Source organism: Protopterus annectens, chromosome 5.part0 (assembly GCF_019279795.1).
Source record: "Protopterus annectens isolate FY-2018-M chromosome 5.part0, PAN1.0, whole genome shotgun sequence".
Classification (NCBI taxonomy): domain Eukaryota; kingdom Metazoa; phylum Chordata; order Ceratodontiformes; family Protopteridae; genus Protopterus; species Protopterus annectens.
The window spans coordinates 1819152226-1819166538 of NC_056735.1; the positions used below are offsets into that span (position 1 = coordinate 1819152226).

A 14313-nucleotide genomic window follows, 5' to 3' on the forward strand; every position below is an offset into this window, starting at 1 on the left:
CCCTACTCCCCTTTTCCTTAAAGACATTTAATAAGCACAAATCTCTCCCCATATTTTTATAACCCAGTAAATAATAGATATAATGGTACAATAAGTTCTTGCTGAAGTGTTCTCAGGTCATTATTACATATTCTCTCTCCTCTCAGTGCTTTGTTTGGATCTAGTTTGCATAGTTCTTTTTCAGTATACACTGTTTTGATTCCAATATCTGAGGTTATCTGAATATCACTATAACAACTTGGCATCCCCTTTGTAGAGCTGAACTGTTTTGCATAAGATTCCAGAAATATGTCTGTAATCTGTTTTTAGAGAGTAAATTTTAGAATCTACTTACATTTTATCAATTTGTGTGTTTTTACTCCTTCCATTTTTTATATATCTATAAAATGGTTTCCTATTATTCTCAATATCTTTATGTAAATTTTCTTCAAAATTTTAAAAGGAAGAGAAAGCACCCAGTCGAAGTAGAGGTACTGATAATGATATATTCCACAAAAAATCGATGAGTCCAAGGTCAATATAACGCTCAAAAAGATGTTTATGTTTATTTAAAGACTGACAGTACAAAACTTGCGTCGACCTAGGTTTCGTCCGTCTCCAGGGACTTCTTCAGAACACAAGTGCAATTCAAAATACAAGCCCTTAAATACCCAAAATTACATAATCAATCAATGAAAACTATTAACCACTCGTTAGCTGTGAAAATGAACGCAAATGTAAAAGTATAAATATAAGATAAAACATATATAAAATGTAGGTAATAATCAATGTAATACACCTATCAAATACAATTATGTAATTTTGGGTATTTAAGGGCTTGTATTTTGAATTGCACTTGTGTTCTGAAGAAGTCCGTGGAGACGGACGAAACCTAGGTCGACGCAAGTTTTGTACTGTCAGTCTTTAAATAAACATAAACATCTTTTTGAGTGTTATATTGACCTTGGACTCATCGATTTTTTGTGGAATATATCATTATCAGTACCTCTACTTCGACTGGGTGCTTTCTCTTCCTTTTGGTATTTTGGTCGTGTTTGGTTCCTGGTTTCTTCAAAATTTTCTTAATCTTGTCTCACACTATGTTTAATGTGTTTGCCCAGCTTGTTTATTTCAGTTTTGAAAGTTGTAGTTCGACCTCTTTTCCATTTCTTATATTTTTTGTTTCTCACCTTAATTAGGTATCTTGTTCTTATGAAGATATATCTCCTTGTCGTTCTGTGCCTAGATGCTGACGTTTAATACTTTTTTGAGTTTTTGCAATCAAACAATTTCTCTTTCAAAACTTTCCACATTCCTTCTGCAGTTTTTCCACTGAACACATCTCTCCAATTAGTTTTACATAGTGACTATTTTGCTTCCATAGAATTTGTAATTAATCTTCTGTGCTTTGCTTTAGATTCCAGTTTGGCCGAATTATCTAGCTACAAATTAACCTTTATAACCTCATGATCACTGCACATCAACAGTGGTAAAACTTGACCTGATGTAACAGTAATTTCTTTAGGTATACAAACAATGTCTAGTGTGTTCCCTTTCCTGGTAAGTTTTTATTCAATCTGAAGCAATTGCTGTTCTTTAACATATGTGGTAAATAACTTCCTTACTAATGGTGTTTAATCAATATTATTCCAGTCTGTGTCTGGTAAATTTAAGTGCCCAGCTAATATTATTCTTCCCTCCTTTGTTCCATGCAAGAAGTTTATGAATTCTGTTAGGCTATCAGCACTTGACCTTTTTGAGTTCTCTCTTTTCACCTGCACCTTGGCTGTTTTTTCTGCCTTCTGTTTTGGAAACATGCTGCCTTTTTCTGTAGTCTGAAGATTTTCCGAAAGAAATATGTTATCACTGCCTGTAATTTGTGTGTTACATAACAAAGTAGTGATCTTTTTAGTATGTGTTCTCTTTACTTTACAGACGTTTATCAGTTTCTTTTTCTTCCCTGATATTTGTTGTGAACCTCCTCCTTTCTTTGTTCTTTGCAGACAATAGACACAGCCTTTCCTGAATGTGTTCTAGTTGCAGTTTGTATAACATTATTTATGTCACCAGTCCAGTTATTAAAAAATGTAACAACAGTTCTCCAAGCTGTGCCAATTGCACAAGTACAGTTGTCATCAGTAAGTCTAGAATTACTATTAATAATGCTAAGGAAATCATCCAGCTTTTGACTTGAGAAACACAGATCACCAGTGTTATCAGGTGTTAACTGTAAATATAGATAGCATTCATTACACTGTACAAGATGCTTGTGCATTAGCAAATCGGCAATGGCATACTTATTTAAGAAATCCATATCCAGCTTCAAATGAATAAAAAATTATAAAAGAAAAAAATAATCAAAATCAGTTATCACAGAATTCAAATAGAACTTAAATCAACTTCTGTGAGAAAAATCACACAAATACATGACTAAATACTAAAGTAAGTGCAGTAAAGTTGCTGCTCTGATCATACAATTTCTGAAAGTCAGACAAAAGCTGGAATTTCTTTGTGTCACACACAAATGCACGCAGCAGCTTCTGCTCACTGTCATTTGCAGTTGCACCTCTTTTTAACAGTAAAGATCAATAAATCACAAACCAAGACAGGATAAGCTCTGGATTGTCTTTTCTGCAGTCTATGTGACTTTATAGCTGACTTTTTAGTGTTTCCTTGTCTAAAACTTATCCCTTTCTAACAGCAAACAGTCAAAATTAAAGGTAAAACAACAAAATATTAATCAAAGCAAATATTGTCTACAAGCTATCACTTCTATCCTATATAGACAGTGAAACACAGTGATAAGAAATAAAATATAAATTCAAATAAACTTCTCTGACCAGGCAACTCCACAGTAAATCACAAACCAAGACAGGGTTGTTTAGATACTAGTAGTGTTTTTTCCCTTCCTCATCTACTGAACAGAATAATCATACTTCTCAACCTCTTGGAGCAAAAATCTGGACAAAGCCATAAAGAATGGGGGAGGACAAAAGCCCCAAAATAGGGACACTTTTTAAATATTGCTCTTACAAACTTAGAAAGTTGATAGAATAACAGGTTTTGCATTAGCATGAACTTTCTGAAGAGTATGACGTCTGAAACTCAAATGTATGTCAATATTTCCTGACTTCAACCCTCAATGATTTACCAGAAAATCACAGTCATATGAGAAATGGACAAAAATCTGGATATTCTGTGAAAATCTGTACAATTGAGAGGTATGAGAAGAATCATTGTTGATGGAGATTAGAAAAGATTTCTGGACAAACCTGTATAATTCAGATGAAGATTAGTAAAGATTCCCACATAAACCTGTATAGTTTGTAGCAATATATGCAGACACAATGATGGGTCCCATATTTAAGATAACCACAATGTAAAATTATGGAGAGAGCAAAATAAAACAGCCAAAGTAAAGTTTAATATAAAGAGATGCTCACATTATTACTTGGAGAAAATACATTATTAAGGATTTCAGAATAGGGTCATAGGTGTTTACTAGGTTAACAACCACAAGGGTCTTTTTAAGCCTAGCCATGCATCACAAATCTCTGATAAGTTCTGATACTCTTGATAAGTGTAAGCATGGGCTAGGGAGATGAACCATTTACAGTTTCCTGTTTGTATCAGAGACATAGGTGCTAAACCAGGGATGAATTTCTGGTTTCCCATCCAGTTTTCCAAGCTGCACTTGAATTGGATTAGAGAGGAACTCTTCATCACGTGGATGGGTAGCCTATTCTATAGAAGGGTAGTCTCTGGGATACATACCTATCTCTCCATCAAGTCCTATTTATATCACAGGCATGGTTTAAATCTTTAGAACAGGTAATTCTGGTAATGTTTTTTTTGTGGATATGCAGGTGGTCCTTCAGAGTGGGGTCTGACAATGCCCTGTATGCCATGCATAGATCTCTCCTCAAAAGCCTGTAGGAGACAGAATACAGGGATAGGGCCTGGAGGCAGTCTGCATAGGACATATTACTTACACCCTGTATTCTTTTAGTGAGGAACCTCTGTGGACGTTCCGGCTGGATATGGCTGGTTAGGTACATACAAATGTGGACATTGTACTCCATGATAGGTCTGATGAATGCCGAATACAATGGAACCTCAAAGAATCTTGAAGAATAAAAATAATTGGGCAGAGGATTTATCAGGTGATGAAACTTCACTATTGGTAAGAAAACAGTACTTCTTTCTTTTTTTATAATATATCTTTATTGATGATGCACCAAAAACAATACAAAACCATCTCTTCATATATGGGGGCAGCACAATATCCATCAGCAATTGGTCTCTTTGAACCCTAAGTCTTTGCTATATAACACAATTCTGATGGTAACACAGATTTTTTAAGTTATATGTCATAAATGCTTGTACTATAGCATGAAAAACAAACAAAAAAATCTCCAGTTACTTTCAGGAAAAAACAGTTTACTCATGGCTATGACAAACTAATAACACTTTGAGCATCATAACCTGAGACCAGTGACCAGTTAAAATAATAAGAATTATTTTGGGGCTGTTTCTGTTTTTAGACCCTTCAGTAACCCACATTACTACTGTCTGTTTCTGATTTTTCCCATTCAGTTTAGCCAAGTCTACCATCTTCCAAAAACAAAGAATACAGTGGATGTTTATCATTATGATCACTGCTGCAGTAGCCTTGGCTATATGGGCTATATTATATCCTGCACAGGATATAATAGCTAGACTGCTTCCAAAGCTTCAGGGCACCTTCCACTCACCCAAACTGTTAGCTTGAGCTACGTTGACTCAGAGCTTTCCTGCCAGAGACAAGAGTTCTCCTGTATGGGCTTTTGAGGATTGACAGTCAACTAACACTGTTCCATTCCTGCAGGGCTGGCCTTTGGTCAACTGGTGCCCTAGGCAAAAGGGCTCCACAGCACCCCCACACCACCCAGTGCCCCCATCCTGGTCTACCTACACCATCCAGATTATTTTTTTCTTTGTTTTTTCTCACAGTTTTTTTACTGTTCAGTTTTTCCTGTATTCATTCAACGCATTTTAAGGAAACCATTTCTTTACTAAAAAAATAAATAAACAAATACATACTGGAGAAATACCCCTGCTGTTGTGGTGCGCTAGGCAGCCACCTTTTTTGGCCTATGCCTAAGGCTGGCTATGCAATTCCTGGATGGTTAATTTCTCTTCAGGGAAGATCCTTCCTCATTACTGTTTTACTTCAGAAAACATGCTTTTCTTCTTTAAAAGAAACACTTTAAAAGAAGTACTTTTAGTCTAAGGAAAAATGTTTTTGTTGACTGTCTGGTGACTTTTATGTACTTTTAAATGGAAGTGCACTTTTTTATTTTTATGGTAAAAACTTGTTTAAAGCTACTGTTTCTGAAGAGAAACAGTGACTAATTTAATTTTTTGGGTTGGGGAAAGTGTTTAATGGGTTTTTTGCTGGTTTTTTTTTTTTTTTGTCTGGGGAAAAAGTTACTTTTTTGCTTCTTTCCTGTTTTACTGATATTTGCTGCTGAGACTCCCTGGGAAACAGACTGCTCATCTTTTTCTTCAGATCTCTCTGGTGTAGTCCACAGAACCACTATGGACCAGGCATTAGGCACATCCTCTGTGCCACACTTGTTGGTCATGGGTGAAGGGGCCAGGTATTGCTGCCATGCTTAGCCAGAATATTTTGCACGTCCTAGTGGCAGCTGTTGCTGATGATACTCATATAAAAAAGATACAGAAATTTAAACATTTATGTTTTCCTATGCCAGTTACTCTTGACAAAAGTAATTTATTGTACTAGCTCAGGGTCTTGTGTAGGCTTTTGTTCCTGCTTGTAAGACAGTATATGATAAAGAGAAAGGGATTCTTCTTCCCTTAAGAGTTTCAAGAAATCATATCTGTAGAGGACTGTAAATAGACAAGTGCATTTTTTTCTCATCAGGTTTCTGATTCTTATTCTGAGTGTGGTTTCTTTTTCTACCTGTGAGGGATTCTCTTCTTCTGGGACTGTTTCCAAGACGAACCAACATTTTCACTGGTAAAATACTGAGGTTTTTCAGTCCTTCAGAAAATATTATGATCTGTTATAACTGAACCCTCTCTCCAGTTCTGTCAGCCTTGTAGAATGCTTTTGTTGCAGCCTGCAAATTCTCTGACAGTCAGCCTGCTTTCCCCGAAGAAAGCAGACAGATTGCATAATTTTCTTCAGTCTTTCAAGTTTTTTTGTCTGATCCAAGACCTGATCCGGCAGCTATAGCTTTAGAAAATTCAGCTGTGCTAAATATTTTGTTAGGTTTAAATTCTCTTTCTATTAAAGATCATGTTTAAAGGTGCAAAACGTGCTTTTCTTTTCCAAAAAAAGTGTTTGCTTGCATCTTTATGCTTGCAAACACTTTTCCTATATGAAAAGAAAAGTGCATTTTGAATCATTAAAAAAATATTAAGTTTTAAATATTGCTTCTGAACCTGGAAGACTAAATGTAGTAAGTCATGTTTATGGCATCGTATTGTCCCATCACATAGAGAAGGTGGCGTAAAAACACACCTAGAAAAATTAGAGCTGGAATGGCAGCTGAGGTTAAATGCCACTGAAAAAACAGGGCTTACTGATAATTGTTCCCTCAAGTGTGTCCTGAAGCGTAGGTATGCGAAGCTTTAAATTTTATGTGTGTGTATTAAGGAATTTTGTCTTGTGTGTTCAGGGAGGGGGGGCTATTTACATTTACATTGGGTTTGCAACAATAGGTAGAAATACTGTTATAAGCAGGTAGGATATATATGTTATAAAGCTCTCCAGTTTATATGACAAGTATAGAAATAAGACGTGCTGGGTGTTGGTCAATGTTTTTAATTTTTTGAATTATTAACATAGAATTTATATATTTTTTTAAATGTTAATTATGTGAATGAACAAGTCTCAAGTATTTTTTAATTGAGTTGGTCATATGACTAAATGCTATTTAAATGGGCTATTACAGAACATTGTTTTACTCTGATGAAGCCCAGTGCAAAGTTGGGTGAAAGCGCTTAGTTTAATAAATACTGTCTTGCTTGTACTTTCGGCGGTGGTCGTTTTTCCTTTTTTTATATTCCAGTAAGATATTTGACAATACAGCAATAGAGCTATGTAATGCATTCAAATGTTTAACTGAAAATGATCCCAGTGTTTTATTTCTATTAATTAAAGTGTTTTAATTTTACCAGAATGTATACAGTTCGCTATAAAGAAAATGAGAAGAAAAACTGGCTGTTTCAGAGTTGCCCTACAACAGAAACTGTAATAGATAAACTTAAACCAGACACAATTTATGAGTTTGGAGTGAAAGACAAAGATGACCGAACCTGGAGCAACAGGGTCATTCACAAACTGGAAAGTATGTATTTGTTTTAGTTACCTTTCACTGAATATGCAGTAATAACTCTGCTATGGATGTAAGCTACTCAGAAAAGTAGCCAAGGTATATTCCAAATAAGATAGGAATTAAATATTTTGGCTAGTATACTAAAGTAAGTTAATTGTGAAAAATATTTTTTATGAAACACGCCTTCAGAGGCCTCCCATACACTACCTTCAGAAACAATATACAAACAAAACCAAGTCGACACTACCTACTACACATAAAAATACACATCACAGTGTCTCTACAAGCAAGCCCCTAAGGCGAAACACCACACATTCAAACGTCTTGGTCATAGGCACCTCCATCATCAGACACATAGACACTCCCCCTCACCAGGTTGGATAAACAGAGGGTTAGACTCAGTTGCCTGTCAGGGGTCAGGTATTCCTAGATCATGCAGGTACTCAAGTTACTCAACCACAAGTACCAATGTGACTGAATCATAGTCCATGTAGGTGAGAATGACCTGAGACGTACCACCCTGGACTATGTGAAGAGAGACATGAAGGAACTCTGTGAATACATGTCACAGGCTGTTATGAGCCTCGTACTGGGCAGCATTCTACCCTCACCAAGAATGGTGCCACAATACAAACAGAAAATGATTGACTTCAGTAACTGGCTTATCTACAGGTGTCATTCCAAGAGGATCCAGTATTTGTTAGCCTGAAACAGCATGATCAATCAACCATGCTGCTTTGCTAGAGATGGTCTGCATCTATCACTGCTAGGCTTTCAAATACTGGCCAAGGCATTAGACACCTCATAATACCTTTTTTAGGTGGTGTCAAGCCAACAGACCTACCAGTGTAACAAATTCTTCTAATGCCAAGCTGAAGGTACTACTGCTTAATGCTAAGAGTCTTAACACAAAAATGCACTCTCTGAAAGCTCTCCTCACCCTGGAGAATGTTGAAGTTGGTGCAGTTACAGAAACGTGATTCAAGGCTGCTGAAGGCTCCTCAGCATTGCAAGGCTACAATGCCTATCACACATTCAGACTACCCTCTGAAAAGAAAAAAATGAAAGGAGGAGGTGTTCCATTTAAACAGAAAACAATCACACCTCTAGATTGGTCAAGTAGAATGACTTCCTTGAGCTACTCAGTGTCCAAATGACCACAGGGAAAATCCCCCACCATGTCATTTCTAGCTACAGGTTCGCAAACATGAACCATGAAAATCACTCTGTGTACATGAAGTTACTAGAATCACTTACCATTCAGCCTAGCACACTACTCATGGGTGATTGTAACTACCTCTCCATAAACTAGGAAACATACACATCCACTAACTTACAGGCTCAGAGATTCCTGGACTTTGTCAGTGTAAATGCTGTGGAACAGCTAGTTTGCACTCCTATTAGGGGCTGAGATAGCCTTGACATAGTACTCACAAACATGGAGGATCACAAGAACACATCATAATTTGGTTTCTTTTAAAAAAAATGTAAGGGTAGAACCCCTGTCAAATCCTAAAACCCTAAAGAATTTTTCCAAGGCAACTTACCTTCTATTAAGTTAAAGCATAGGTCATTTTAAAACTCTCCCTAATCCCAAAATCACAGAGGCCTATGCAGACGTATACACAAATGCCGTGTACAACCATTTAAACAACTGCATAGAAAAGGCAGCACCTAATTGAACTAAACCAAGGTCTAGTCAGAAAAACAAGTGACCCTGGTGGATCCCTGGCATAAATAGACTATACAACAAAAATTCCTGAATAGAGGTAAGTGGGAGGGTGCACAACAGAGAATAAAATCCCTCATTAGTCTCAACAGCTAAATCAGGGAACTAGTAAAGTCCTCAGAAGCTAAATAGGAGACTAAAATAGCTTCTAAAGCAAAGGATAACCACAAAGCAATTTTTAGTTATATCTGAAATCTTAAGAGAAACACTCAACAGTGTACTGAGTTGGCTGTAGATGGCACTATCAATACTTAGCCAGAAGAAATAGCAAATCTGCTGGTCGCTAAATTCAGCTCTGATTTCACCCCCTCATCACAGTTGATCACTTCCCATGAAATACACCCCACCGTTTGTTTGCCTTTTATCGCAAAATAACAGGTTGTCATTGCTCTCTCAAAAGCTAGAAACACAACATTATTGGGCCCTGATGGAATCCCAGGATGCCTATTAAATAGCTTGAAACATGACCTAGCAGACTCACTCAGATTTCTATTTAACCACAGTCTCCAGACAGGCTTTACCCAGTAGAGTGGAGAACAGCAACAGTCATCCCTCTGCACAAGGGGGCCCATCAGCTGACCCATAAGTCTGACTAGCCTCTTGTGCTAGTCTATGGAAAGGATAATCATGGACCTGATAACAGTGACACAGGAAATCTCTAGATTTTAGATCCAACTCAGTTTGGCTTCATCAAAGGCAGGTACTGCCTGCTCACTCTGGTGAACTTCTTTGAGAAGGTCACCAAGGCCATGGATGAGGATATGACAGTGCATACCACCTACCTTGACCTGACCAAGGCATTTGACACAATATCCCACTTGGGTATTATAGATAAACTCACAAAATTGGGCACAAACCTCCACATCATCAGATGGATAGCCAAATGGCTCATGGATAGGACACATGTTAGAGTGGAGGAATCCACATCCAGCAAGAGGCCAATCACCAGTGGAGTACCACAGGGCTCAGTGCTGAGCCCCCTCCTGTTTGGGATATGTTTGAGTCCCCTCCTGTTTGGGATATACTTCTCATATATCAAGGCAAATATAGATGGCCTTTGGCTGACCAGGTTTTCTGATGACTGCAAGTTGGGGGGCAATCACTGACTCCCCAAATGATGTTGATATCCTACAGGAAAGGACTGACACATACTAATGATTGGTATCAGAGCCATGACCTCAAACTAAATGTGAAGATGTGCATAATAATACCCTTTGGGAAATGAAATACCCCTGCAAATTACAACATTGATTGCACCCGTCTTCGAGTGGACCCAGTGGTGAGAGATCTTGATACTCGGACAGTAATCTGAACTCTGACCACTATGTACCCACAATAGTGTGGAAATCCTTCCATTTGGCTCAGCTTATAAATAAAGGCATGGCTTCCACATCTAAGGATGTCTGTACTCTGCCCTCATCAGACTAATAATCGAGTACAATGAGCCCTTTGGCATGTACCTCACCAGCTATCTGCAACAGTTGGAATGTCCTCAGAGTTTTCTAACCAAAAAAAAATACAGGGTATAACCATCATGTCATATGCAGTCTAATTAAAACCCTATCACTGCATTCAGTTTCCTGCCAATTACTAAGGAGTGATCTGTGCTTGACCTACAAGGAAGTCTCTGATCCAGCCCTGATGGAAGTGTTGCATATTCTCAAAACTAACTGCATGAGGGTTACCCACTGCAAAGATCTAAACCTGATCTTTGACATGATTTGATTATGCTGGAGACACATATGTGTCCCAGAGATTCCCCCTCCTCTGGAATAGGCTTCCTAATCACTTGAAGCAGAGCCCTTCCTTGACCATCTTCAAGTGCAGTCTAGACCAATAAGATGAGAAATCAGAAATTCACTCCTGGTGTGGCGCCCGCTGACCCTTGTTATCTTTTCCCTAGGGATAGAAAATTGGGTAGTAAAATCTGTGTAAAACTGGCTAGGCTTTTAAGGGCTCTTGAGCCGTTAGTCTAGTAATTTCCTATGAACCTACAATTCCATTTTGTCTCTAACTGTAATGTTTTCTGTGTATGATCTACTTTTTAGAAAAAAGAGGGAAAAGTTCGCTCATCAGTTGCATATAGGACAAAGCTAGAGAGCTCTTGGCAAAACAAGTATCATTAGAAAAAATATTTACAAACCTTTATTTATCAGGTCTAGGCTGATAGGCATGTTTTCAACATTAATTTGAGGGAGTTAGCATTCTTATTTCTGAAAAGCTAAATGTCCCAACCACTGGATCTCTAAACTATAAAACTATGAAGACTTGATGGAGATATGCAAATGCCCCCTAAACACATAATATTTCAGCTTTTGAATGTATAACACATGATTTTAGTTATGCATTCAGGCCAATAAATTAGGCTGCACACATTTTAGACATGTCTCATCCTTATGTAAACTCAGCAGTATAATAAAGGTGAGGATTCAACTATGCTTTAAAAAAACCTTTTAAGAAGCTTGTTGTATATTTAACTCGGGTGGGTATAGAATAAAGAAGAAACAAGAACAAAATAAAAGTTCCACAGGCAGAAAAAAAAAGTAAAATAGAAACAGAAAAATATTTGCAAACTTTCCCTCATCTTCGTATCATAGTAAATATGCACATTTCTACTTTTTTCAACTGCATGAATGATGCCACAGTGACAGTTGTACCATTGTGTCCTTCCCTTAGTGGATACAGCTGATCCATTTTTGAAACGCCTTCATTAACAATAAATGAATGTTAATTAATACCCTTCAGATGTAGCATAGAATGTATTTGTTTTTCTCTGATTTGATACATAGCCAAAGTTCTATGCCTCAGTAAAGTTATCAAAAAGGGTAGCAGTTACCCAAAGGAATGTTTTCAAGCCTGTTTGAAGAACCATAGACCTGATGTTTATAAGAGTGGAAAATGTGCCTTCCTTAGGACAGTGGAACACTGCAGCTCATATTCAAAACCTTGTATTCCTCAAGTGATAAATTATGTGAAGATACTCTTTTAAAGAAAGAGAAAATGAGTACTGGAACAAAGAGTTTTTGTATAATGTTCAGCTTTATGATTCTGAAAATAAAAATACAACCACTCAAAGAAATGAGAACTGATTTCCACCCAGAATATATAATATGCACACATACATACAACATACAATGGATATAAAAAGTGTACACACCCCTGTTAAAATGCCAGGTTTTTGTGATATAAAAAATGAGACCACAATAAATCATTTCAAAACTTTTCCCACTTTTAATGTGACCTATAACCTGTACAATTCAATTGAAAAACAAACAAATCTGTTAGAGGAAAAAATATAAAAAATAAAAAATGTACAATAAGCTGGTTGCACAGGTGTGCACACCCTTAAACTAATACATTGTTGAAGCACCATTTGATTTAATTACATCATTCAGTCTTCTTGGGAAAACACTTGCCATCATTTAAAGAGACTCTGATTAACCCCAAATAAAGTTCAGCTGTCCTAGTAGCATTTTCCTGACATTTACATAGTTGCCTGCCGCAGCAAAAGCCATGGTTCGCAGACAGCTTACAAAGCATTAAAGGGATCTCATTGTTGAAAGGTATCAGTCAGGAGAAGGGTACAAAAAAATTTCCACAGCATTGGATATACCATGGAACATAGTGAAGACAGTCATCAAAAAGTGAAGAAAATATGGGACAACAGTGACGCTGCAAAGAACTGGACGTCCCTCCAAAATTGATGAAAAGACGAGACAAAAACTGGTCAGGGAGGCTGCCAAGAGACCTACAGCAACACTGAAGGAGCTGCAGGAATTTCTGGCAAGTACTGGTTGTGTACTACATGTGACAACAATCTCCCATATTCTCCATATGTCTGGACTATGACTTAGGGTTAGAAGATGGAAGACTTTTCTTAGCTACAACACTGTCTGATCTCAGCAGTGCAATGCTGTACATGTGAGGGATCCATTACTACAGGGTATAGATGTATTTAACTGTAACAGAGAAAAAAGTCACACATTGGTGATATTCCTAATAAGAGTCAAAGACTGTGGACTTCAGCATAAGACTAAACAGGCTAGCTTGGATTGCGTATACAGTGGTAGCATACATCTTTTAACTACCAATGCCAAAAAGCAATAGCTTGTTGTGAATATCTTCTACCTTCACTATATATGCAGTTACCATCTACAAAAACCTTCAGCAATCTCTATTAAAAAAAAAACTGAACAATGCCACAAGATAGCTAAATTTACCACAAAAAACAATCTGTAAAATTCCACCACTGCCTAACTTTAAAACAGGCTAGCTAGTACATAGAGTATTTTTGTATCATTGTCCTACTGTCTTCTACCCATTTGCTCTTACTGCCACTTGTACTCTCCACTCACCCGTGTCAGTTTATTTTCCTTCCAGTAAAATTCCAGCTCATAATCATTGCCGTCTACAGCTACCTCAACTTCACTACAACTTGTTTTTTCTGTATATTACCTATCAAATATACATTCTCACATAATCTTCATCTCCTCTCTGCTTTTTGCATTATCTTCCACACTTCCTCGCTTGCATATTTCTGACTTATAACTATAACATTGTAGATTATATTTAATCCTCACTGTGTATGCCAGCTTGTCATGTACTAATATGCAATGACTGTATTTTATTGATTGTTGGTTTTCTTTAGTATAGCTGCCTTTCATTTATTGTATCCTCATATTGTAACATTAATTCTTGCATTTTTCTCTATATCATAAAGGTGCTTATTTTGTAGTTGCTGGAGCTTTTCTACCTGGGTTTCAGCTGAAAAGGGCTACCATAGCCCATTTGGACTACTGTAGTTATCAAAAGCAATAAGTCAGTCTGCATAAATGAGTTCGGCAAACAGCAAGGAAAACACATAATGCATTATTTAACTGGCTTCGTAGAGCAAGGAGCATGGTTAACAGTGTTCGTTCATCAGCGATAATGTAAGATCTGATGTTGTCATTTTCATTCGTTCCTCAACAAATGTGTTTGGATCTGACCCCCAGATCCAACTTGGCCACTTCCTGTAGATTCTAGGATCTGACTCTCGAGCTCCTCCCATGCCCATAATGCCCCTGACTACTGTCTTACCTCAGATCTCATTTGCCACTGTTCAAGATTGGACAGGATTGTGATTTCTTTAGCTTGTAGTGGGTTTAGTGAGTGAATTAAACCATATTTCTTCTTAACTTTTACTTCCTTATTATAGTTAATAATATCTCCCTTACCTCCATTTTAAACTGTTTCTACTACCATGAATTAAGGTTC

The 14313-nt window shown here is 37.2% G+C and overlaps 1 protein-coding gene across 44 annotated transcripts in view; it reads left to right on the forward strand.

Annotated features, from left to right (window-relative positions):
- The window catches only part of LOC122801915 (ABI family member 3 binding protein), a 3486228-nt gene that overhangs the window by 1276722 nt on the left and 2195193 nt on the right, over positions 1 to 14313 (forward strand). For all 44 annotated transcript variants that reach the window (XM_044071601.1, XM_044071602.1, XM_044071604.1 and 41 more), the window contains one exon: positions 7171 to 7340. In XM_044071601.1, coding sequence (XP_043927536.1) covers positions 7171 to 7340 — 170 coding nt within the window. The remainder of the gene's footprint in view (positions 1 to 7170; positions 7341 to 14313) is intronic.